Below are 26253 nucleotides of genomic sequence, written 5' to 3'. Positions count from 1 at the left end.
GTTATCCATGCTGCTATAATTAGAGTCGCTGAAGTAAGGCAAAAGGAAAGGGAGTTAGCCCTCGCAGCTGTGCGCTGCAAAATATCTCAAAAACAAAGAGAGGGTGAGGGACTATCACTCTTGTTCCCCCAGATTAAATCAATTAAACAACAAAAGAGTGACAAGGGGATAGGGAGCAAAAAAGAGGCACGGGCAAAAACCAAAAATATTTGTTAAAAGAACCCTCACTCACCAACCTAGTTGGTGACATGCTTCATCATCGGGTTCCCACCAGAGAGGCCGAATGCCTCTCTGGTGTGCTGCGACGCCTGTGTTACAGCGGAGCGGGTTTCTGGTTGTGAAGGGGAGTGAGATTAAAAGGTAAATGATTTTAACCAATGACAAGTTTATTCTTGGCAAATCAAAAACCGATAAAAACGTGAATTGGGCAAGGTCTGGCCAGTGATGTTGACCAGGGCTTGACCAATTTTTAGGTCGACATGTTTCTGCTTATGGTGCCTAATCGGCTAAGCTTTCATCAGGACCAAGGGAGTCCCCACGGCGGTATGCACACTCTAAGGCGCACCCTAACCTGTGGAGATCAAATGGTAAAACTCACGGTTTTACCCGGGAGCCTCCTATATATCCGGGGCTCAGAAAGTCTGAAATAGAAATAAGACAGACAAACCACATGTAAAGGAACATACATAGACAAAACATTGTTGGATTGCAGTTTTTTTTAAAAAAGTGCTTGAGTGAACAAACATTTAATGGAACCGTGCTGTACAGCGAGAGTGGGTGTCTTGGTAGCAATATTAGCTAGCAAGACCACAGTACGAGTGATTATTCGTTGTATCTAACTTGTGAAAAAGTGGACTGGTATTCACAAGACAAAAAACACTATTTGTGTCTAATTACGATTACTTCAAGTGATGTCAGCACTATTGACAAGGTGCAATCGTAGTGGCTAATTGGCCGGAGTGAATGTCAAACATAAAGCGAACTCGTGAAGTGGCAGGCATGCTAAAAACAAGCGTCTGTGGTGTTTGCCAGGCGCCGTTGCTCCAAAGCATGTCTAACATTAAAAAATAGCTGCATGAAAGAACCAAAAAGCCCTCTTACTTATGCTGTTGTTGTAACTAACATCATGGGTCCGGGAGGGGGGTAGTGGGCTATAGTATCTGGCGAGATAAAAAAGCAGATCGTAACTGTTATCATCTGCTTTTGGAATGAAATTTGGAAGGAACCTAATGCGGTGTCTTAGCGGTTCGTCAACTTACTTCCATGCTCGCACACTCCCGCGATCAACCTCGATCTGTCCTCCTCGGCCCGGATCTTGGTAATTGTGCGGGGACTACGGAAGTAAATACTTCCTGGTTCTAATCACGTGATGGTTTCCAAGTACGTATAAACCAATGGGGCGGGTGAATCCGAATGCGGAAAATGCCTAGCCATTGGTTATGTCCTCGTGATTAGTACAGAGGGAGGGGCGGGTAATGACGAGTGTAAGCGTTGGATTCCTATTGGCTCTCCCCAAGAATAGGAGGTTCTTGTGGGTTGGTGCGTTTTATCTGTCAAATGCTACCATTAGAGGCATATACTACCGATGTCTGATCCCCGGTTGTGAATTCTTATGTGCATATGCGAGTGATGCAGATAAACACTCTTTTCTTGATGTTAATATACCCTGATTGGTATAAATCGCATCGTGCGGAAAATCTATGGGCAGCATAAACGGAGGAGTTGGTGTAAATATGGTAATTTATGCTGGCAAAACACACAGAATGCAGTGTGTGTTTAAAAAGAACTACACGGAGGCTACTAAGGAGTGATGGAATCAATTTTTCAATATGGAACCCCATGGAATATTATCATTCAGTCCTTGGAGATGAGTAGATAAGCGGTAAACCCAACGTTGTTCTTTCTCAAATAGCAGTTTTTGGTTATCTGCTCCAGGCCTGAGTTTTTCGATGATCGTCCATCTCATGTCATTTGTGGTGTGGTTCAACTGTAGATAATGTTCAGCCAATTTAGTGCTCAGTTTGCGACATCGGATGGTGCTGCGATGTTCGCAAATTCTCTGTTTTATCTTTCTACTCGTCATTCCGACGTATCTCAGTCCACATGGGCAAGTGATCATGTAGACCACATCGGTGGAATTGCAATTGGTGTGCATTCTCTGTATCCATTGTTTGCCTTGTTCCAGTAGTAGGTACTTAGAGGGGGAAGTCAAATGGCAGACACTGCATGACCCGCAGGGGTAGTGGCCCACAATGGGCGAAAGGCCCCACGTACTGGTAATGGACTGATCTTGGTTTCTTTCTTGAACTTTCGGACGGGTATGTACAAGGGAGTCCTTAATACTTCTTGCTCTCTTATAGGAGAATAGTGGCTTCTCCCAATCATGTTTATTACTTGTCAGTATATGCCAATTTTTCTTTATGGACTTACTCACTGCGTTGGAGGCTGCGTTGTAAGTTGTGACGCAGGTGAGAGGTGTAGTGTCCTGATCACCTTTCTCACAAACTTCCAGAAGAGCTTCTCTGTTCTGATTGCGAGCTCGTTTGTTACTTTTTGCCAGTATTTTGGTAGGGTATCCCCGATCTTTCAGTTTGGCAGTAAGATCATTGGCTTGTTTTTTGTACATTGGGACCTCGCTACAGTTACGACGGAGCCGTAGGTATTGTCCAAATGGCAGGTTTTCCCTCAATGGACGAGGGTGGTAGCTGGTAAAATGCAATAAATTGTTTTTTGCAGTAGGTTTGTGGTAGGTTTTAGTTTGAAGGATATCGCCTACCCTGGTAATTACCACATCCAAAAAGATCATTTCCTCTTTATTGTGAGAATGTGTGAAATTTAAGTGAGGATCGCATTCATTCACCCAGTTGTAGAAATCAAGGAGGGAATCCTCCGATCCCTGCCAGATGATCAAGACGTCATCAATATATCTTTTCCAAAAGAAAATATTGGACGAAAAAGGGTTTTGTGGCGTTAGGATGAATTTGCTCTCAAAATCAAATACATACAGCCCTGCTACCGAAGGCGCAAAGGTGCTGCCCATCGATGTGCCGGATGATTGTAAAAACAGATTGCCCTTGTATTCGAAGAAATTTCTCTTTAGTGCGAGTGTGGCACATGCGATCACAAAATCGCGCGGAGTTGTATGGTTCCACGTGCTGGAATCAAGGGTACTTCTGATTACATTGATGGTGTCATCCTGGGGAATACAGGTGTACAGGCTTTCAATGTCCATGGTCACCAGAAAAATTACTCCATCCGGAAGAGTGATCTCTTGGAGGAGAGCCAGTAGACTTTTCGTGTCTTTCAGGTAGGTGCTAGTAGCCTGTATCAATGGTTTCAGGAAGAAGTCACAATAACGTGACAAAGGTTCCAAAAGAGAGCCAATCCCAGATACTATGGGACGTCCAGGAGGAGGTATCCTGTTCTTGTGAGTTTTAGGGAGAGTGTAAAAGTAAGGTATGATTCCTTCACTGGTAGTGAGGTAAGTCGCTTCTTGTTTGGTGATAAAACCCTGGGTTTCCGCGTTTTCTACCAGTTGGTGAATTGTACTGCGGAGTTCATCGGTTGGATCAGTAGCAAGAGGAGTATAGCTGATAGGGTCATTGAGGAGGCGTCTGCACTCCGAGTCATAAGCAGTAGTGTCTTGTATTACTACTCCGCCTCCTTTATCAGCCGATTTTATCACGATGTTTGGGTTGGCTTGTAAAGAATGTAAAGCTTGGAATTCGCCAGTTTTCATGTTCTTGAAGCGACTCGGTTCCACAAAGGCATCAATATCGTTGGATACCGCCTGTTCAAACGCTGTAATCTCCGGTGGAATAGCATAAGGAGGCGGGGTGAAGGTGGATTTTACCTTAAACCCTGTGTCACTTTGTAGCGGTTGGGTGTTATCCAGAGGCTGTTTTTCAAAGAAACTTTTCAGTTTCAGTTTCCTGAAGAAACTTGAGAGTTCACATTTCAGTTTGAATTTATCGAAGCGGGCCGTCGGTACAAAGCCTAGTCCTTTTTCCAAGACTGATGTCTCATCAGGTGTCAGTACCACTGAGGAGAGGTTCGTAATCAAACTCTTTGGTTGCTGGGGCCTGCTCGTGGTGTCTTGCTCCGCGTGTTGTCCCCCACTGTCTCTTCCTGTTGCCATTGGACTTGGGTTTGTCCTCTTCTCCGTCCGCGGCCTCTTCTGCCCCTCTCTAAAAAAGGGGGGCGGTACTGGTTCTGTTGGTATTGGGGATGCGGTAAGAAGCCAGGGTTCCAACCCATCATAGGGTGGAATGGTGGGGGTTGGAAAGATGGTTGCTGGAAGGGATGCCAGGTCTGGTTGTTATATTGTCGCCTATTCCTTCCTCTTCCCCGTTGGCGTGCTTTATAGCTATCACCACTGGAATCACTAGCTGTCGAACCTTCAAAAGAAATATCCGTATTGTAGTCATTTCTTGAAGGTGGGGTGTAGTCTGGGCTGGTGTATGGATAAGCCTTTGTATAGGACCATCTTGTTAAATCCTTCTGGAATTTTTGTGCTTTAGATTGCGTAACAAAAAGTTCTTTTAACAAATATTTTTGGTTTTTGCCCGTGCCTCTTTTTTGCTCCCTATCCCCTTGTCACTCTTTTGTTGTTTAATTGATTTAATCTGGGGGAACAAGAGTGATAGTCCCTCACCCTCTCTTTGTTTTTGAGATATTTTGCAGCGCACAGCTGCGAGGGCTAACTCCCTTTCCTTTTGCCTTACTTCAGCGACTCTAATTATAGCAGCATGGATAACCTTGGCCTCTCTTACTCGAATGAAGAGGTGGATGCTCTTCTGGCAGACCCCTCACTTTTTTCTGACCCCTCGATCGCCCAAACAATCTCACAAACCACAGAGTGGGATAAATTGAGCGAACAAAAAAGAGGGCGAATACGTACCATTCTCCATGGCACAATTCTCACTGAGTACTTAAGAAACAACATAGCACCCAAAGGTCTGTTGGTTACCAACGCCCCTCGCATTTTTCTGGATGATGCACAATTCAGAAAAGAATGGGCACAGATCGCCTGGCACTGTACCAGGGATTGGTTAGTGCTTATAATAAAAACAGCACTAAGGCTCTCGGAGGCTATTATGGTAGAGATCCAACTTACGGAAACCCACTTCAGAACTACCCTAACTGGCTACAAAAAACGACTGGACGAACTGAACAAAGAGATTAATGAGTACAAGGATTCCCTCACGCAATCTAAAGCACAAAAATTCCAGAAGGATTTAACAAGATGGTCCTATACAAAGGCTTATCCATACACCAGCCCAGACTACACCCCACCTTCAAGAAATGACTACAATACGGATAGTTCTTTTGAAGGTTCGACAGCTAGTGATTCCAGTGGTGATAGCTATAAAGCACGCCAACGGGGAAGAGGAAGGAATAGGCGACAATATAACAACCAGACCTGGCATCCCTTCCAGCAACCATCTTTCCAACCCCCACCATTCCACCCTATGATGGGTTGGAACCCTGGCTTCTTACCGCATCCCCAATACCAACAGAACCAGTACCGCCCCCCTTTTTTAGAGAGGGGCAGAAGAGGCCGCGGACGGAGAAGAGGACAAACCCAAGTCCAATGGCAACAGGAAGAGACAGTGGGGGACAACACGCGGAGCAAGACACCACGAGCAGGCCCCAGCAACCAAAGAGTTTGATTACGAACCTCTCCTCAGTGGTACTGACACCTGATGAGACATCAGTCTTGGAAAAAGGACTAGGCTTTGTACCGACGGCCCGCTTCGATAAATTCAAACTGAAATGTGAACTCTCAAGTTTCTTCAGGAAACTGAAACTGAAAAGTTTCTTTGAAAAACAGCCTCTGGATAACACCCAACCGCTACAAAGTGACACAGGGTTTAAGGTAAAATCCACCTTCACCCCGCCTCCTTATGCTATTCCACCGGAGATTACAGCGTTTGAACAGGCGGTATCCAACGATATTGATGCCTTTGTGGAACCGAGTCGCTTCAAGAACATGAAAACTGGCGAATTCCAAGCTTTACATTCTTTACAAGCCAACCCAAACATCGTGATAAAATCGGCTGATAAAGGAGGCGGAGTAGTAATACAAGACACTACTGCTTATGACTCGGAGTGCAGACGCCTCCTCAATGACCCTATCAGCTATACTCCTCTTGCTACTGATCCAACCGATGAACTCCGCAGTACAATTCACCAACTGGTAGAAAACGCGGAAACCCAGGGTTTTATCACCAAACAAGAAGCGACTTACCTCACTACCAGTGAAGGAATCATACCTTACTTTTACACTCTCCCTAAAACTCACAAGAACAGGATACCTCCTCCTGGACGTCCCATAGTATCTGGGATTGGCTCTCTTTTGGAACCTTTGTCACGTTATTGTGACTTCTTCCTGAAACCATTGATACAGGCTACTAGCACCTACCTGAAAGACACGAAAAGTCTACTGGCTCTCCTCCAAGAGATCACTCTTCCGGATGGAGTAATTTTTCTGGTGACCATGGACATTGAAAGCCTGTACACCTGTATTCCCCAGGATGACACCATCAATGTAATCAGAAGTACCCTTGATTCCAGCACGTGGAACCATACAACTCCGCGCGATTTTGTGATCGCATGTGCCACACTCGCACTAAAGAGAAATTTCTTCGAATACAAGGGCAATCTGTTTTTACAATCATCCGGCACATCGATGGGCAGCACCTTTGCGCCTTCGGTAGCAGGGCTGTATGTATTTGATTTTGAGAGCAAATTCATCCTAACGCCACAAAACCCTTTTTCGTCCAATATTTTCTTTTGGAAAAGATATATTGATGATGTCTTGATCATCTGGCAGGGATCGGAGGATTCCCTCCTTGATTTCTACAACTGGGTGAATGAATGCGATCCTCACTTAAATTTCACACATTCTCACAATAAAGAGGAAATGATCTTTTTGGATGTGGTAATTACCAGGGTAGGCGATATCCTTCAAACTAAAACCTACCACAAACCTACTGCAAAAAACAATTTATTGCATTTTACCAGCTACCACCCTCGTCCATTGAGGGAAAACCTGCCATTTGGACAATACCTACGGCTCCGTCGTAACTGTAGCGAGGTCCCAATGTACAAAAAACAAGCCAATGATCTTACTGCCAAACTGAAAGATCGGGGATACCCTACCAAAATACTGGCAAAAAGTAACAAACGAGCTCGCAATCAGAACAGAGAAGCTCTTCTGGAAGTTTGTGAGAAAGGTGATCAGGACACTACACCTCTCACCTGCGTCACAACTTACAACGCAGCCTCCAACGCAGTGAGTAAGTCCATAAAGAAAAATTGGCATATACTGACAAGTAATAAACATGATTGGGAGAAGCCACTATTCTCCTATAAGAGAGCAAGAAGTATTAAGGACTCCCTTGTACATACCCGTCCGAAAGTTCAAGAAAGAAACCAAGATCAGTCCATTACCAGTACGTGGGGCCTTTCGCCCATTGTGGGCCACTACCCCTGCGGGTCATGCAGTGTCTGCCATTTGACTTCCCCCTCTAAGTACCTACTACTGGAACAAGGCAAACAATGGATACAGAGAATGCACACCAATTGCAATTCCACCGATGTGGTCTACATGATCACTTGCCCATGTGGACTGAGATACGTCGGAATGACGAGTAGAAAGATAAAACAGAGAATTTGCGAACATCGCAGCACCATCTGATGTCGCAAACTGAGCACTAAATTGGCTGAACATTATCTACAGTTGAACCACACCACAAATGACATGAGATGGACGATCATCGAAAAACTCAGGCCTGGAGCAGATAACCAAAAACTGCTATTTGAGAAAGAACAACGTTGGGTTTACCGCTTATCTACTCATCTCCAAGGACTGAATGATAATATTCCATGGGGTTCCATATTGAAAAATTGATTCCATCACTCCTTAGTAGCCTCCGTGTAGTTCTTTTTAAACACACACTGCATTCTGTGTGTTTTGCCAGCATAAATTACCATATTTACACCAACTCCTCCGTTTATGCTGCCCATAGATTTTCCGCACGATGCGATTTATACCAATCAGGGTATATTAACATCAAGAAAAGAGTGTTTATCTGCATCACTCGCATATGCACATAAGAATTCACAACCGGGGATCAGACATCGGTAGTATATGCCTCTAATGGTAGCATTTGACAGATAAAACGCACCAACCCACAAGAACCTCCTATTCTTGGGGAGAGCCAATAGGAATCCAACGCTTACACTCGTCATTACCCGCCCCTCCCTCTGTACTAATCACGAGGACATAACCAATGGCTAGGCATTTTCCGCATTCGGATTCACCCGCCCCATTGGTTTATACGTACTTGGAAACCATCACGTGATTAGAACCAGGAAGTATTTACTTCCGTAGTCCCCGCACAATTACCAAGATCCGGGCCGAGGAGGACAGATCGAGGTTGATCGCGGGAGTGTGCGAGCATGGAAGTAAGTTGACGAACCGCTAAGACACCGCATTAGGTTCCTTCCAAATTTCATTCCAAAAGCAGATGATAACAGTTACGATCTGCTTTTTTATCTCGCCAGATACTATAGCCCACTACCCCCCTCCCGGACCCATGATGTTAGTTACAACAACAGCATAAGTAAGAGGGCTTTTTGGTTCTTTCATGCAGCTATTTTTTAATGTTAGACATGCTTTGGAGCAACGGCGCCTGGCAAACACCACAGACGCTTGTTTTTAGCATGCCTGCCACTTCACGAGTTCGCTTTATGTTTGACATTCACTCCGGCCAATTAGCCACTACGATTGCACCTTGTCAATAGTGCTGACATCACTTGAAGTAATCGTAATTAGACACAAATAGTGTTTTTTGTCTTGTGAATACCAGTCCACTTTTTCACAAGTTAGATACAACGAATAATCACTCGTACTGTGGTCTTGCTAGCTAATATTGCTACCAAGACACCCACTCTCGCTGTACAGCACGGTTCCATTAAATGTTTGTTCACTCAAGCACTTTTTTAAAAAAAACTGCAATCCAACAATGTTTTGTCTATGTATGTTCCTTTACATGTGGTTTGTCTGTCTTATTTCTATTTCAGACTTTCTGAGCCCCGGATATATAGGAGGCTCCCGGGTAAAACCGTGAGTTTTACCATTTGATCTCCACAGGTTAGGGTGCGCCTTAGAGTGTGCATACCGCCGTGGGGACTCCCTTGGTCCTGATGAAAGCTTAGCCGATTAGGCACCATAAGCAGAAACATGTCGACCTAAAAATTGGTCAAGCCCTGGTCAACATCACTGGCCAGACCTTGCCCAATTCACGTTTTTATCGGTTTTTGATTTGCCAAGAATAAACTTGTCATTGGTTAAAATCATTTACCTTTTAATCTCACTCCCCTTCACAACCAGAAACCCGCTCCGCTGTAACACAGGCGTCGCAGCACACCAGAGAGGCATTCGGCCTCTCTGGTGGGAACCCGATGATGAAGCATGTCACCAACTAGGTTGGTGAGTGAGGGTTCTTTTAACAAATATTTTTGGTTTTTGCCCGTGCCTCTTTTTTGCTCCCTATCCCCTTGTCACTCTTTTGTTGTTTAATTGATTTAATCTGGGGGAACAAGAGTGATAGTCCCTCACCCTCTCTTTGTTTTTGAGGCACCCATGATTACTGCATGTGTGCACATGTGGCACACATACATGCCCTGAGGGCATGTGTGTCTGCCACATTGCACACATCTAAGGGCTAAAAAATGCATTTACTGAGTCATTTGTCATTTACCACCAACTTACAGTTGGTGGTAAATAACGAATCCCCACACCCACCACACACTCCCCCTACATCTCATTTCTGTATTCGGTATTTACCGAATCGGTAAAATTACCGATTCGGTAATTTTACCGATTCGGTAAATTACCGAATACAGAAATGAGCCCCCTACATGTCAACAGCCTAAATACCGGTCGGTAACGGTATAATTACCGAAAATCGGCCGTTACCGACCGGTATTAGGCTTCCTACATGAGGCCCTTAATCTCTCTGGGTGAAAAATTGGGCTATATAAATCTGCTCATTTCATTTAAAGTATCATGCAAGCTGAAAAACCAGAAAGAGGTAAACCTTCATGAAAAAATTGTTCACCCTCAACGGATGTTAACAGTATTGCGGCCAAGTTAAATGGATAAGAGAAGCAAACGAGGAACAGGGATTGGGGAATGCAGGAAAATAGGCTACAGGCACTAGAAATAGAGGAAAATTAAGTGGCAAGCACAGTAACCAATGAAAAGCGAGGAACATTAGGGGACGGGATGTCAACCCCGCATGTGAGGTAGCAGCCGCCTTGCAGATCCTTGTGAGAGCGAAGAGTAGCCTGGGCAGAAGGCACTCTCACATCCGTGCCCAGCACCATGGTCAACCTGGGTGTCCCACGGGTCGAATCTAAGGGGTCCTGTTGGTGGCCGTCACACCGACTGTCCCTGCAGACAGGGATCCATTAAAGGAAGAAAAGTGTTGCGACCAGCACCGTGGTTTCTAGCATCTATGTGCAGCTGTCGGCACAGCGAGAGTACGCCTGAACTGCCAGTGAGAACAGGGTGGACCAGCCCTGACATTCGATAACCTCCGCAGCAAGTTGAGTAGGGCCGGCAAATAAGTAGGACCACAGAGCTAACATGGTAGATGTAGCCCCTACGTGAATGCAGGGCCGTCTAACCCGGCGTGGCTGCTGCCAGCGGGCCGAGGAGGAAAATGATATGCCTTACCACACCGGTGCTGCATGGACCCCCCCCCACCTTTGTATCAGTGCTAAACAGAGAACTCCCCACCGACCTTTACAACCACAAGAGCCCGCGTCTGAAGTAGCAGCATCTGCAGGTCGGTATGCGGCAGAAATGACAAAGATCAGGGTGGTACAAAGTACAAACCCACTCTCAAGGGAAATGTCAGCACTGCATCCCCCCACCACCACCACATTGCCAAGCATGCCCTGCCACCTGGTGGTCACAGTAGCACACCGCACCAAAAGAAATAATAATACATCAAGCAGCCGGAAGCTAGGACTGCTTAGAGGGGCATGCCCTCTGGGATGTGTGTCCAGCTTGTATGACACCCCCATGACCTCACAGGAAAGCAGCAATCGAACCATAGCTGCAGTGCTCTGCCCCCACCATAGCAGAGGGGAGTTGATCAGCTTGAGGTTGCAGGGAAGCTGCCAAGACTCCGAGAATAGTGCCTGCACTACACACGACTCTGTCGCATTGAGAAAAAAAACAATAAACAAAATATGCAAAGATAAAGTCCCCCGGCCACCCAGCATGAACCAAGAAATAGCCTGCAGTGCCCTCACGTACCTTTTAGAATGCCCACAGAAGGGAGTGTGGCCTCCCCTCTTTGCATATGGGAGCTTCACGGCCAGCAGTTTTCAGGAAAGACTGCTGGGGCCCTATAAACAGAAATGCTGCACTGCCACCCAGTGGTCTATCGAGGTACTCCACCCCAACAAAGTAAGCACATGAGGGTCCCGTGCTGGTCATCACCCCAGGGAAGAGACAGCCAGCTTGTGAAAGAAGCTCAGGACCACTCCAGCAGCCGGTTGCTGCTACAAGCATGTGGGGGCAAGGCAGGCCCCCAGTAAATCATGCCACCGCTGCCAAGTGTCTGAAAAGCAGGGAAATTACACCAGGTGAAGACTGCCCATACTGCGAGCTGACTGCGCACCCTGATATCTCCTGGTGTACACTGCTACACCAGCAACCCAGAAAGCTGGCCTTCAGCATAAGGAAAGCTGCTGCAGTTAGAGTGAAGTATCCACAGTGCCACCTAGCGGGAACCAATGAATGGTGCCAGTAGGAGCAACTGGTTCCTCTGTGACCCCACTACATGATTGCGCAAATCACCAAAGAGCCAGGAGGACCCCAGTGACTTTGCCATACACAGTGTTTTCATGCAGAAGCAGTGGAGGAGCCCCACGGTGCCTGAACCTACTGCCTGCAGAGTCCTCCCAGGGAAGGAGACCAAAACCGCCACAAAGAAGCCAGGACGGGTGCTGAGCATACCACACATCCCCCTGTGACTGCCGTTTGCCACCACAGCACTAAAGAAGTGGTAGCCAAGAATAGCAAAAGTACTTAACAGAGCAGCCTATGCCCGAGGCTGGGAGAAGCAACAGCAAACGTTGGTTACACTTGGACAAGCAAGCCCAACCTGGAAGCACGTGGAGAACGTGCACAGATTGTGTGACCCCCAGTGGCTCTGGCACCACTGCAAGCAAGAAGAGTGTGCCACTTACCCTCAGTGGTGATCGGACATCACCTCAAGGTACAGCTCAGGCACACATACTTCCAAGAAAAGGTGCCTTGAAAAAGGAGCACATCACATGAAATGACCTTCCCGCCAAGCATGCCTGCATGGAGGCAGGAGCAGGTCCCACTACAGCGCAGGCTCAAGGCGCAAGCACGACACCCTTGCCATCCTGGCAGAGGAGCACCGTGATAATCCCTGTGGAGGAAATGGGGCCCGCGATAGGTCCACAAGGAGAATAAGCATGTCCTAATGACAGGACAGGCCTGCCACATGTCCGCAGCAAGTGAAGACAGTCCTAAGAACTGAACATGACCAGCGAGATGTCCATGTGGCGCAAACATGAGACATGTGGCTGGACACCACACCCTGTCGGGAAGGAAGAGGAGAGCATAGCTGGAAGCCAAATAGAGAAGGAGAAGAGCAAGGAAGGACGCCACTCTGCAAAGGAGGAAAGGAGAGTGGCACGACGCCACAGGGCGAACAACCACCAAAGGCGTGGAAAAGGAGAGAAGAGTGACAGGACAGAGGACTAGTGCCAGCAATGGAGAAGGTGTTCATCAGAACAAGCCAGCCAATGGGTGTAGAGACGTCACAGGAGACAGCTTATCGGGAGGACCAACTGTAAGCCTCTAGCAAGCACGATCTGCGTCCATGCCCTACGCTTCACAGTGCGAATGTCCACTCGCCTTTCACCAGCTGTTTGGCATCGATGGCACAACATCTAACAAGTGCACCTGCCAGAAGACAACCGTAAGTGGCCATGAAGTCCCTCTAGTACTCCTCACTCCACAAGGTTACCCAAAGCAAGAGATCTCAGCCTTTTGCCCAAATGAAAGACAATTATTGAGTTCATCATCCAGGTGCATCCTCGCCACATCTAAGGAGCATCACACCACCAGGGTGAATCCAAATGCTCAAGACTTCTGGAGTTCAAAGAGGCACTCCTGGGACCGTGGGAGGCTAGCCACCCAGGAACATTCAGTGTGCCCCCGTAAACCTGATGAATAAGAGCATACCTGACCATTAGAATATCCACCCTTGGGGTTACAAGAGGCTTGGCCGTGGCCCTGTTTGGAGTTCTTCTGCGACCCCTCAGCCCGGCATATGAGTTGCCCGCACAGCCCACACAGTCACATGGCAATCCAGGGGCAAGAGCCTCAGTGGAGTTCCTGTGATAGGGGAATCCCAATCGGTGAGATGCATCGGCAGCAGCTCCACGACTGGCACTGGGAAGCATGGAGGACACAGATGGGGACTGATCACCTAAAGACCTCAAGCATAGTTGCCTCCAAGGAAGGCCCTCATCCACCAATGTCATCCTCATTATTCTGCAGGTTTGCCATCCACCAGAACATGAGCGCCTGCAAGATCTCCAGAGTGGACTCTACCACCGCTCCAGATGGACCGCTATTGGAACTATGTAAATAGACTCCAACCCCGCAAGACCAGGTCGGTCCGAACTGCATCACCAAGGTGGACTAAAGCCTCCAGACCAGGCAGTCCAGAGCTCCAGCAAATGCACCACAATGAGAGTCCCTTTGTCTCCTCCCGGTGGGGGGAGACATGCAGTGACTGCTAGTTGCACGCACACTGGTGATGATGGGTGCTCTGCATTGACAGCCGCCACCGGTCGTTTTGATTTACAGCGAAGGGGGCCAGAGATGGCTCCTCATCCCTGTTCAAGTGTGGGTCCTCTGTGTGGATAGCTGTATTCTTGCACTCTGAAGTTCCTGCCTGAGAAGCAGACAGATCTAGGTAGCTGTCAGGCTGGTAGAGAGCCAGATGGTTTCTTTCTGCCTAGTTTCTGCCTCCCAGTCTGCAAAGCCCTGCATAGTCCTCACCGCGAATCAAGGCGAACAGGAGAGACGGGTATTCACAAGAATGAGGAGAGCGCTGCCTGCTTGACCCACTGACCCACTTTTCATTGTCGGCAGCTAGGGAGGGCGTAGACGTAGTAGAACACTGCAGCATCCTGTGCCCTGAGGGAACTGTTCTATGTGGCTCCTGATTGCGACTCAGCCTCCTCCAGTGTTCACCTGCTGTTATATTCAGTAGACTGTGTACATTATATTCTGAAGTAGTCGCAATTCTCTTTGTCGGCCTGCTGTCCTTTTCATCTCATTCTAAGCATGCACAACACGTTAGACTTATTCAAAAAGCGACCCTTGACCTAACTGGTAGGTTGCTCCCCCCCCCGCTGCAGCTTCGCCTGCACCCCCGCTGTCATCCCTGGTGGCCAGTGGTGGCCTTAGGTTCGTTTTTCGCTGGCTGCCTGTTGCTTTGTGCCCGTAACTTTCTCTGCCCCCTGCCACCCGCTCGCCGCTTTGCTTTTGTGCCCCTTTTATTCTGTACCCCTCGCAAACTTCTGTACCCCCGTGCTGACTTTTGTGCCTCTGTGCCTCTTTGATTTTGTACCTCTTTTGCTCTTCTGTGCCCCGCTCCGGTCTCCTGTCCCCCGTACCTGCCGCTGCCTCCCCTGCGGCCCACCCCCTCCATGCCCATTCATTACACCTGTCCCTCACCTCCGCCTCCCAGCTGCTCCTCCCTCCCCACCTCCCCATATATGGCCGCTGCTGCGCGGTGAGGAGAGCGACCCTTGACCTTCCTGGTAGGTCGCTCCCCCCCGCTGCAGCTCCGCCTGCACCCCTGCTGTCTCTGCTGCTGCCGCTGGTGAATCGAGGGCCTCCACCACCCGCAGGCTTCCACCTGCGCCTCATCCCTGGTGGCCAGTGGTGACCGTAGGTTCGTTTTTCGCTTGCTGCCTGTTGCTTTGTGCCCATAACTGTCTGTGCCCCCTGCCCCCTGCTTGCCGCTTTGCTTTTGTGTCCCTTTTATTCTGTACCCCTCGCCAACTTCTGTACCTCCGTGCTGACTTTTGTGCCTCTGTGCCCCTTTAATTTTGTACCCCTTTTGCTCTTCTGTACCCCGCGCCGGTCTCCTGTCCCCCGTCCCCGCCGCTGCCTCCCCTGCGGCCCCACCCCCTCCGCGCCCATTCGTTACACCCGTCCCTCGCCTCCCGCCTCCCAGCTGCCCCTCCCTCCCCACCTTCCCATATATGGCGGCCACGCGCAGCAGGCGTGCCGCTGGCGCGCCGAAGGCGCATCGAAGGCGCGCCTAAGGCAAGCCAGACTGCGCCCGCCCGTGCCAGGACCGCACCCAGTGCCAGAACCCCTGGCCCACGCACCGGCCACGAAGACTGCCTCTGCTACGATGCCAAAACCCTCGTCGCTCTCAACCCAGGAAGGACCCACACCTGCTGCAAGGCCGCCCCAAGGAGCACCCATGGCCCCTTTACCTGCCGGAACTGCAGCTTCTCCTGCCGCGAAAGTGCCAAGACACCTACCACGACGGAACCCAACCAGGTTAGATGCATCCTGATCAACACCCGCTCCACACACAAACACGTCGTCGAACTCTGGGACCTACTCAACACCACATCACCAGATGTCGCCTTCCTGACCGAGACCTGGATGAACGAAGCCTCCTCGCCAGACATCGCCATAGCCATCCCCAACGGGTACACCCGCAGAGACCGCACCAACAGGGCCGGAGGAGGAATCGCCATCGTCCACAAAAACACCATCAGGATCTCAACAAACACCAACGACACCCTCAGCACTGCCGAACACATGCACTTCCAGATCCACACGGACCCCAAGATCACCCTAAGAGGCACCCTCATCTACAGACCACCAGGACCCCGGTCCCAGTTCTCCGACTCTATCGCCGACCTCATCAGCTCGCACGCGCTGACCTCCACTGACTACATCCTCCTCGGAGACCTGAACTATCACCTGGAGAACAAAAAAGACAGCAACTCCTCCACCCTGATCAACAACCTCGCCAACCTCGGACTGAAACAGCTCGTCACGATGCCGACTCACATCGCCGGCCACACGCTAGATGCCATCTTCTCCTCAAGCCCCCACGTCACCTTCAACCACGCCTCCGAACTCACATGGACAGAACACCACTATATCCACTTCTCCTTCGGAAAACCCCTGCTGCTGGGGCAAAGTCACTGAAGAACAACTACAGACAAGCCTCGCACTCAACCCTCCGACGAACCCCACCAACCCTGATGAAGGTGCACTCACCCTTGAACGCTGGATGAACGACTGCGCCAACACCGTTGCCCCGCTGAAAAACCCCGCCAGCAGAGACACCAGCAGAATAGTCAGCTGGTTCACCCCGGAACTCGTCGACTCAAAACACACCTGCCGGAAACTGGAAAACATATGGCACAGCGACAAGACGGCAGACAGCCGCGCTGCCCACAAAGACGCCATCCGCAACCACCACCACCTCATCAGGACCGCCAAGAGGACCTCCTTCACAGACCGCCTTGACAACAACACACACAACTACAAGGAACTCTTCACCATCGTGAAGGAACTCTCCAACCCCACCTCCAACGCCAACGACATCTCACCATCGCAAGCCCTGTGCAACTCTCTCGCCACCTTCTTTCACCGGAAAATCATCGACATCCACAACAGCTTCAGACCCCGAATGACCCTTGCCGACCGCACCGCACCGAACTCACCGCACCCCTCTGCCCACGACACGCTGACAACCTGGGCCAACGTGAACATCGAGGACACAATCAAGGCCATGGGAACAATACACTCCGGATCCCCGTCCGACCCTCTCCCACACCACATCTTCAACAAAGTCGGCAATTCCATCGCACCCCACCTGCACAAAATCATCAACCTCTCCTTCGAGACCGCCACCTTCCCTGAGAACTGGAAGCATGCAGAGATCAACGCCCTACTAAAGAAACCCAAGGTGGACCCGAGCAACCTCAAGAACTTCAGACCCATCTCCCTGCTTTCGTTCCCAGCTGAGGTCATCGAGAAGATAGTAAACACCCAGCTCTCCCGTCACCTCGAAGACAACAACATCCTGGACCCGTCCCAATCAGGATTCCGCAGCAACCACAGCACCGAGACCGCCCTCATCGCCGCCACAGACGACATCACGATCCTACTAGACAACGGCAAAACAGCGGCCCTCATCCTCCTGGACCTCTCCGCCGCCTTCGACACCGTCTGCCACCGCGCACTACGCACGTGCCTCCATGACGCAGGGATCCGAGACAAGGCCCTGGACTGGACCACCTCCTTCATCTCCGGCAGAACCCAGAGAGTCTGCCTCCCCCCATTCCAGTCCGAGGTCTTCGAGATCATCTGCAGCGTCCCTCAAGGATCTTCCCTCAGCCCGACGCTGTTCAACGTCTACATGGCGCCACTAGCACGCATCGCCTGACAGCACGACCTCAACATAATCTCCTACGCCGACGACACTCAGCTGATCCTCTCCCTCACCAAGGACCCCCTCACTGCCAAATCCAACCTCCACCAGGGAATGAAGGCCGTCGCAGACTGGATGGAGGACAGCCACCTCAAACTGAATGCAGACAAAACGGAGATCCTCATCCTCGGGTCCAACCCCTCCACATGGGACAACTCCTGGTGGCCCATGTCACTGGGGTCCCCCCCGGCCCCCACCGACCACGCACGCAACCTGGGAGTCATCCTCGACTCGAAACTCTCCATGACCAAACAAGTCAACGCAGTCTCCTCCACCTGTTTCAACACCCTCCGCATGCTCCGCAAGATCTACAGATGGATCCCGACAAACACAAGGAAAACAGTCACCCATGCCCTAGTCAACAGCAGACTCGACTACGGAAACGCGCTCTACGCTGGAGCCTCGTCCAAGCTCATCCACAGACTACAGAGAATCCAGAACGCCTCGGCATGCCTGATCCTCGATGTCCCACGCCGCGACCACATCACCCCCCACCTGAGGAACCTGCACTGGCTACCCGTCGACAAAAGAACCTCCTTCAAGCTCCTGATCCACGCACACAAGGCACTCCACAAAACCGGCCCAGCCTATCTCAACAGTCGACTATCATTCTACATACCCAACAGGAAACTCCGCTCCGCTGACCACGCCCTGGCCACGGTCCCACGCATCCGGAGAACTACTTCCGGAGGCAGATCCTTCTCCCATCAAGCCGCCAGGACCTGGAACACTCTCCCCCTCTAACTGCGACAAACCAAAAACCTGCTGACCTTCAGGAGAGAACTCAAGACCTGGCTCGTCAACCAATAGCAGCAGCATCCCCCCCCAGCGCCTTGAAACCCTCACGGGTATGTAGTGCGCTTTACAAATCATTGATTGATTGATTGATTGATTGATTAAAATGGTTACGCTTTCCTGAAAATGTCCTGCACAATGTTTTTCACAACCTGTTTACTGAAATATATGTGCTGAAATAGTGAGTACTCTTTACCTGAGTAACGCGTATACATTTACATGGTGGTGTAAAAGAAATTGTACATGTATTAACGCGGACGGCTACTTATCAACGAGAATAAATCTGCAGCTTAGCAGTGCTCCTCCGGTATAAATGGAAGTGATCTATAAGGTGTATTAACAAATTAGGTGGCAGGAAAGATGAGAGATGCTGGAGTCATCGTATGGTAAGTAGCAGGCAGAATTACACTCGGTAAGAGTGATTTCAGCAGGCCTTGCAGACAGCGAATGCTTGCTGATGCTTGACCTAACAGTAACGTACATCAAATGGTATTAACAAGGACGCTCTAAATGCAGGAAGTAGCGATCAGGGGAATTAGGCTACAAGAATTCATACTTTTCCAACCAAACTAAGCAGCAAAAGATAATCAAGGTCGCACAGACTAGAATGTCACTCAAATATATCATTACAAAAGGAGTGTCAGAGAAGACTAGTGCCCACCTCTAAAGTCTGCTGCTTACAGACCATACAATAAAACAAGAGATACAACAACAGAGAGGCAACACACAATTTCAATTCAATCTGCAAGAATACAAGATCTTTAGTTTCAAATTCTTCTTTATCTGCTTGAACCAGACCTACAGGCAGCCTACACGTTTCTGCACAAACAGGGCTTCATCAGGGCTATCACAACACCACCAACCGGCACTTATTTATAGTGTAGAAAGTTACTTGGTAACCACTGTCCCACTCAAACTAAGTGGTCTACTTTTGGGAGATCTGTAGTAGATCTGAAATACGCTACAATCAATTGGTATCAGTAAGGCGTCTAAAGAGACGTTGTATACAAGCTAGGTTCCTTGAAAACTTGCGTGAACACTCCGTATTCCCCACAAATGGCACTCGTAAAATGTTGCTGGTGTGAGCCACGTTCGGCTTGGATTTCGGTATCCGTGATTTAAGAAGAATTCATCCGGTGCTTCATCATTCGTAGACGACCTGATTCTGGGTCAGGGTTTCGTAAGCAGCAGAGCAGCTACCTCGCTGTGATCTATTCTCATCCCAAAAAACATAAATTTTAAAAAACAGCTGGACGGATGACTTCTCACTGAATTTTCTTACTGGAAATTGAATATACTGCTAATTGACAAGCTTACCTTACCTACAAGTCCCTGTTAAAAGTTACACAGTGTACCCAGGGGCCTCTAAATTCACTATTGGACTGCAGCATCAATTGTGCCACCCCCTACAGTGGCAATGCAAGCATGATGGCAGGCCTGCCATTGTAGCTTGGCTGTGCAGTTTAAAAACTGAAAGTTTGACCTCTCAAAATAACCCCTTTTCACATGCCTAAACCTTACCTTTAAAAAATATTGTCACCTCTAAGTAGACCTTATTGCCCATAAGGCAGTGCATGATCTTTAAAACTAGAACATGTCAAAGTTTAATGTTACACATGTCCTTACAGTGAAAGGGCCTAAAAGCTGTTTTCACTGTAGAAGGGTGAGCTGTTCCATAGAAAAGCATTGGGGTACAATATTACAGTATTATATTTAATAGTGTTATCTCTGGGTAGGGAACAGGTACAAATTTAATTTAATTTATGTTTTTTTAAAATATTTATTACAATACCAATTCACTGGTGAATTCAGATTTGTAATACATATTTTAGAAAAGGTATCTTTTTGTAAAGATACCTTTTCCCTGCCTAAAACCTCTGCAGGCCTATTTACAACTGTCACCTGGCAGCTGAATAGCTACCTTGATGAGGTGAGAAAACTGCCAAAGTGCCCTTGAGTAGGGCAAGTGCTTGGGTGTTGGGAGATGTTCCTGTTTCTATAGCAGGCTGACCAGCTGGGCTGTGCCCAGGAGTTTAACCAACTTTAGAGGGGCCAGTCACAGGCAGATGTAGCTAACACAAGGAGCTGCACCCTTTCATTGTCCCTCAATGCATTAAGCCCCAGACCCAGTGGGAGAGGAGCCGCACTCAGAACTGGTTTTGAATTACCATGCCGCAGGTGTTGTTTATTTCTATGGCCACACCTCAAGAGTGGACAAAGGAGCTTTACATAAGGAAAAAAAGGTTCTGCCATGTTGGTTTTGGGTGGCGAGGGATAGTGTGAGATTGCTTGCAGTATTATCCAACGGAACCTTTGCCCCATTGCTTAGAGAGTGACCAGGAGTTTCTACTACCACCATGCTGGCACTGGGCATAAAAGTGGCATTCCCGGTACCCTTCTTAGATCACTTCTGGACCTGTCAACGAACAGAAGAGGACTAAACCTGCTGTCTGTGTTCTGAAGACTTGACCTGCTGTTCCCCCTCTACCCATGGCAAAACGTGGACTCCAAGGGTCATAAGGCTGAACTCCTGTTAGAGTTACAGGGACACATCGCACTTCAAGAGGTTTTTTACTGCTTTTACAGGTGGTCAGTTCCAATTAGACCTGCCCTGGACCCTGTTGCGGGCCTCTACTGCAGTGAGTCTTGGCTCCGAAGAACTGTACCAAGGTCTTGGACCTTTGGATAGTGTCAAAGTGTAATCCTCCTAAAGTATCCTGAAACCTGAGATCTAGAAACGTTTTTGCCAACTTTTTGCTCTAAAAACTGGCATGGGACCTGGACAATCCTGCCAAGCAATCCAATGAGTGTATGTTCTCCCTGGACCTAATATTCAGGTTGCTTCTTTGAGGTTCTTCTTTGCAGCAAATACAAATCAGCTAGACTTCACAGAGAGGATATCCTACCTTATGGAGCCTTCATGGCTGTAGTCTGTAGCCTTGCTCTACTGGACATTTCCGAGCTCGGAAAAAGTGACTAAGTCTGAGGGTAGAAATCTTCACCTGCCAAAGAGTAAAAGAACACAACATTTACATTTCTCCTGCTATAAGCTTGTATGCCAAAAGTCAATGGCTTCACTGAGATCTCATCCAATAGTTAGCCAATATAGTGGAGCCCTCTTCAGCCAGGGCCTGCTGATTTGCCTCGCTGAGGATTTCTTACTTCCACTCCAGAGTCCGAAGATAAAACTGTTCACCTGGATGAACCTGGTCTCTGTATCGAATCCCCGCTGCATCTCGATTTGCCTCAAACCATACCTTGTCCCAGTCAAGCACAACCAGATGTCCATGGTTGGTGCTTATTTCTTTTTTGGCACTGTTTTGAACATTAAAATTAAAAGATTCATATCTCCGGTTATTTTGGGGCAGGGTATTACTCCCTGAACAGGATTTCCTGGGGGACTGGCCCTCACCATACCTGAGCTTCAAAGTGCCAGCCTCAGGGCTTGCTCAACCCCTTCCTGACTTCTAAGGACTGCCTACCTGGCTACTGATAATGCAGCTGACACCTGGACCTGCCTGTCTTTTGTTGAACCTAGCCAGTTTGGAGCCAAAGTCAGCAAAGGGGGAAATAAGACAAAGGGGGCATCTCTCAACCACAGGCCGGCACTGAGGATAAAAGTGGCACTCTCGGAACCTGAACTTAGAACGTCCCGGGACCTGTGGAATATTCAGAAGTAGGAGTGCTCTGCTGTCAGAAGGATTGCCTTGCTGCTTGATGGACGACCTTGTTGTCTGAAAAAGGAAGATTGGACCTGCTTGCCTTTAATCCAAGAATACAAATAGACACTCCAATGGTAAGTTGCTGGACCTGCCGGAGCCATGCTGCCTGCCTCTCATAGAGTGAGTACCAATCACTAAGGGGTACCCCTAGGCCCTGCAACCTTGGCTGGCATCAGAGAGCGCTAATTCCTGTCTAACTGAAGGTTCCGTCAGATCCGAAGCAGAGAGATACAGAGCCCCACACAGCAGAACAGCCATGAACTTAAGACTTCACCAGAACCTACGCTAAGCAATGCAAAGCCTCTCAAGGGTCATGCCACGCAGATCCCATCTGAAAGCTGCAAAGCCTCCAACGCAGAGTGATGCAAAGCCTCACCGGCAGCTGAAAGCTCCATCAAGTATGAATTCAGAGTGACCCAAAGCCTTAAAAAACACTTCTCCACAGACTTTGAACCAAAGACATAAGGTACAACTCCCAGTGGGCCAAACCTGGCCCTATGCCCATGCTGCACTCCTCATGTTTGGCCGGATTTTATGACTTTGTCCTGGTCAAGTGCAACCAGATACCCACAGTTAGCACTTTCAGCCTATTGGTGCTATTTTCATTTAAAACTTTTAAATTCAATACCTCTACTTCCACTGATTGGATTTTTGTTGTTTTGGTAGCATTTGATATATTAACATTAACTCTCTTTTTCTGTATTGGTTAATTTTTCTTGTGGTATATGTCCGCTTTATTACTGGTTTTGTGCTACATAAGTGCTTTACACATTGCCTCTAATTTAAGTCTGACTGCTTTGGGCCGAGCCAGCTGAGGGCTAAGTGCACGTTAATTATTGGCTTTTGTGATTCACCATGACAAGGATTGTGGTTATTGCCAGAGTATGGCTTCAACCCCTCTCAAATAACAACCTAAATTCCTACAAAATTATATCAGAATGTTAAAATAATAAATCACAAATGCAATGACCTCCCTATCATCTCATTCAAAGTCAATGTGATCTTGAATCCAGACTATTTTCATACTGAGGAAATACATTTTCTGGAATTGTAAATATTAATCCAAATATTGGAAACCCTCCACTATCAAGAATAGGAACACTAACTGTATAGCATTTCATTTATATAGGGTGTCTATATAGTGCAGACCTAGATCCGGATAGCAAGAGGATGCTATAGCACAAAGATAGATGCAAGTTAGGATAAATGTATATTCAATGCATTATGGAGGTAGCATTACACATTTGCAGAATTGTTATTCAATACCATAAAAACAGAAATCTGTTTAGAGAACTTTGCATTATAGAAGAATTTTGTCATTTAATGGAAGATGTTTATAGAGACAGAGACATTGACTGTGATGTAAAATGTTGCAGAGAGAATGCTCATGGTCCTACTATAAACTCTAGGGATGAGGGGACTTCCTGAATTATTTGTAAAGAGCCTTAGTCTTGGCTAAGGATAAAAGTTGCCTATGTTAAACTATTCAGATGAAGAACCAGGAACATATTTAATTTGTATAATACTGATGCAGAAATGTGTATACGATATTGCCTGCGTGTTCCTAGTGGAGTAATTGACTGTACAACTGATTAATTAATTTCTAAAATGTTACCATCATCAGAGACAGGAGGCAGACTAAGGTGAAGAGATGAACAAGGGTATTACATGATACATGAAACTGCCTTAAAATTGCTATGTTAGATTCTATGCCAACAAATCTGGTTTCTGCTTTTAGATTTTCAGTGCAAGGCGCAGGATCCAAAAGCAAGAGTAAACTGTGGCTCTCCTGGCATCTCCCCCACGAACTGCAAGGCGAAAGGATGCTGCTTCGATTCTAGTGTCCCTAATGTCATCTGGTGCTTTCAACCCACCCTTGAATCAGGTAATATTGCTACCATAATTATGAGCTCACATTCTGCTCGCAGTAGGTACAGTTAGGCAGAGGAGGAGAAAGGAGCTATCACAAGCCCTTGCAGCCAATGAGGCTCAGGGGGGCACCTACATTCATGAAGTCTCCAAATCAACCTAAGGCCTATTCATAGTTCCAACATCTGGGAGTCTCAGGTGCCCCTTGCCACATTCTGCTGGGGGACCATCATTTTCCTTTACACTACTTGAGGTACAGCATGCTGTATATCTCTTTTTTTTAAATGAAGGGCCTCATCTACAAGAAAATGACGCAGAGCGGCACTGCAAGTTATTTTAGGAACACCTTCCTCCACATAAACAATCAATAATGGTGGTTTGCAGAATGCAGCACACATATTGCAATTTCTCCTTGTACCTCTATCCTAAGCCCAGGTATTACCTGGCCTTAGTTTTTGGCGATGCCCCAGCCTTGTAAAGGTGAAGCCATTTTAAATGGCTTAGCGCCAGCTTGTAACAAGCATTTGCAATGCAATAGGTCTCACAATCACGAGATTTTGAGCTACTGGCATTGTAAATGACAATGCTTTTTATTTATGTGTTTAAAAAACCTGCAATTATAAAAGGCATAGTCATTTACAATACCAAAAGGTCAAAGGTTCGAAAATGTGAAACCTATTGCATTCCAAATGCTTGTTGTTTACAAGCGTCCCATGCCGCACTTTCACATTAATTGAGGCCACGCCTCTTTCTTTAAACGAGCCGTGTCTAAAGCAAGGTCCGCTGCCACTATTGAAGTGAAAGTACGATATCGGGTGCTTTTACAAAAAAAAGCATTTGTTTGTCAAAGACCAATGCAAGGCCATTGTAGCAAAATGACAGATCTATTTTTTCTTCCACCAGTGGAACTCCTTTGCTCATCTGAGAACCCCAAGGACAGAGTGAACTGCGGTCGTCCGGGAGTGACTCCAAACCAGTGCAGGGCCAGTGGCTGCTGCTTTGACTCCAGTGTCCCAGGCGTGAGCTGGTGCTTCAAGGGCCGCATCCAGAGAGGTAATGTCTTGGTGGTGTACAACAGATGTTTAAAGTTACCCTATTCCGTGGTACTCATCTTTTGACCATAGGCTGAGTGAACCTGCTGGGATTCAAACCTGTTACCTTTGATGCAAAACACAGATCCCTGAAGTGGATGCATTAGTCAATAGATATCCACCAGACCAGACTGGTGTAAGTTTTCACTTTTAAGCTCCCTTGCGTGGCCATTTCAGAGTAGAGTAGTGGCCAAATCTACAACCAGTACTGATAGTCCAAAAACAAGTTTGTTATCTGAGGTTCATAATTAGCTATTTTCGTATAGGGTTGATTAAACAGAAACATGTGTATAGAAGTTCTTAGAATGCTTATGTTCTGAAGAGGCCAGGGGGCTGATTTAGAGTTTAATGACAATCGCAAATCGCTGAGAGGTGATCTCACAATAACTAAGGGGCATATCAACAAGGGCTTTATCTCTGCTTTTTTGGCTTTAAAAGCCAAAAAAGCAGAGATAAAACTAGCACCCTATCAACAACAGGGTGCTAACATGCAAATTTGCATGTTAGCACCCATTTACTCTACGCTTCCCCTTGCATCTCTAATGAGATGCAAAGGGGGCGTTCCAGAGTAAAATAATAGGAGAAATGTCGCTAAGCGACATTTCTTCTATTATCAAGAATATCGCTAACCCTGTTAGAGACAAAAAAAGCAGCGCTAACCGCGGTTAACGCTGCCTTTTTACGTCTGGTATTTTTCTGACTTAGCCATGATATCCTATGGAAGGAGGATATCATGGCTAAGTTTGTCTGTCCCTATCAACAAGCTAACGTGAGATTATCGCTGGGTTTCCAGCGATAATCTCACGTTAGCCTGTTAGCGTGAGGATTTTTATGGCTATTGAGATAAGCGTTGCTAATAGCACGCTATCTCAGCGATAAAAATCAACGCTAGCCGGCGATAATTATCCTAGCGCTAAGTGCGCTTAGAGATAATTATCGCCGGTTGTTGTTGCTATGCCCCATAGTAAAGTAAACATTCGCTGTAGAACTTCCGACAGGGAGAAGTTTCCCCGAATTCTACTGGCAATGGCATTTCTTTGCACTGAAAATTATTTTCTTGACAAGAAAAAACATGAAAACATATTGTGAAAACGTGAGTTTCCCCGACACATATGCCTGAAAAACTACGAAGATGCATGTATTCCAAAGATGTGACAATCTGCACAAATC

At 47.7% G+C, this 26253-nt stretch overlaps 1 protein-coding gene across 1 annotated transcript in view; it reads left to right on the top strand.

The window, feature by feature from the left end:
- Window positions 1-26253, top strand: part of LOC146801732 (uncharacterized) — a 109377-nt gene that overhangs the window by 68279 nt on the left and 14845 nt on the right. Inside the window, exons 3-4 of the mRNA XM_085621199.1 lie at window positions 23862-24008; window positions 24896-25045. Coding sequence (XP_085477325.1) covers window positions 23862-24008; window positions 24896-25045 — 297 coding nt within the window. The remainder of the gene's footprint in view (window positions 1-23861; window positions 24009-24895; window positions 25046-26253) is intronic.

The sequence above is a fragment of the Triturus cristatus genome, chromosome 8, assembly GCF_964204655.1.
Source record: "Triturus cristatus chromosome 8, aTriCri1.1, whole genome shotgun sequence".
Lineage (NCBI taxonomy): Eukaryota > Metazoa > Chordata > Amphibia > Caudata > Salamandridae > Triturus > Triturus cristatus.
The sequence above is the reverse complement of the archived record's forward strand: the minus strand, read 5'-3'. Positions and strand labels throughout refer to the sequence as shown.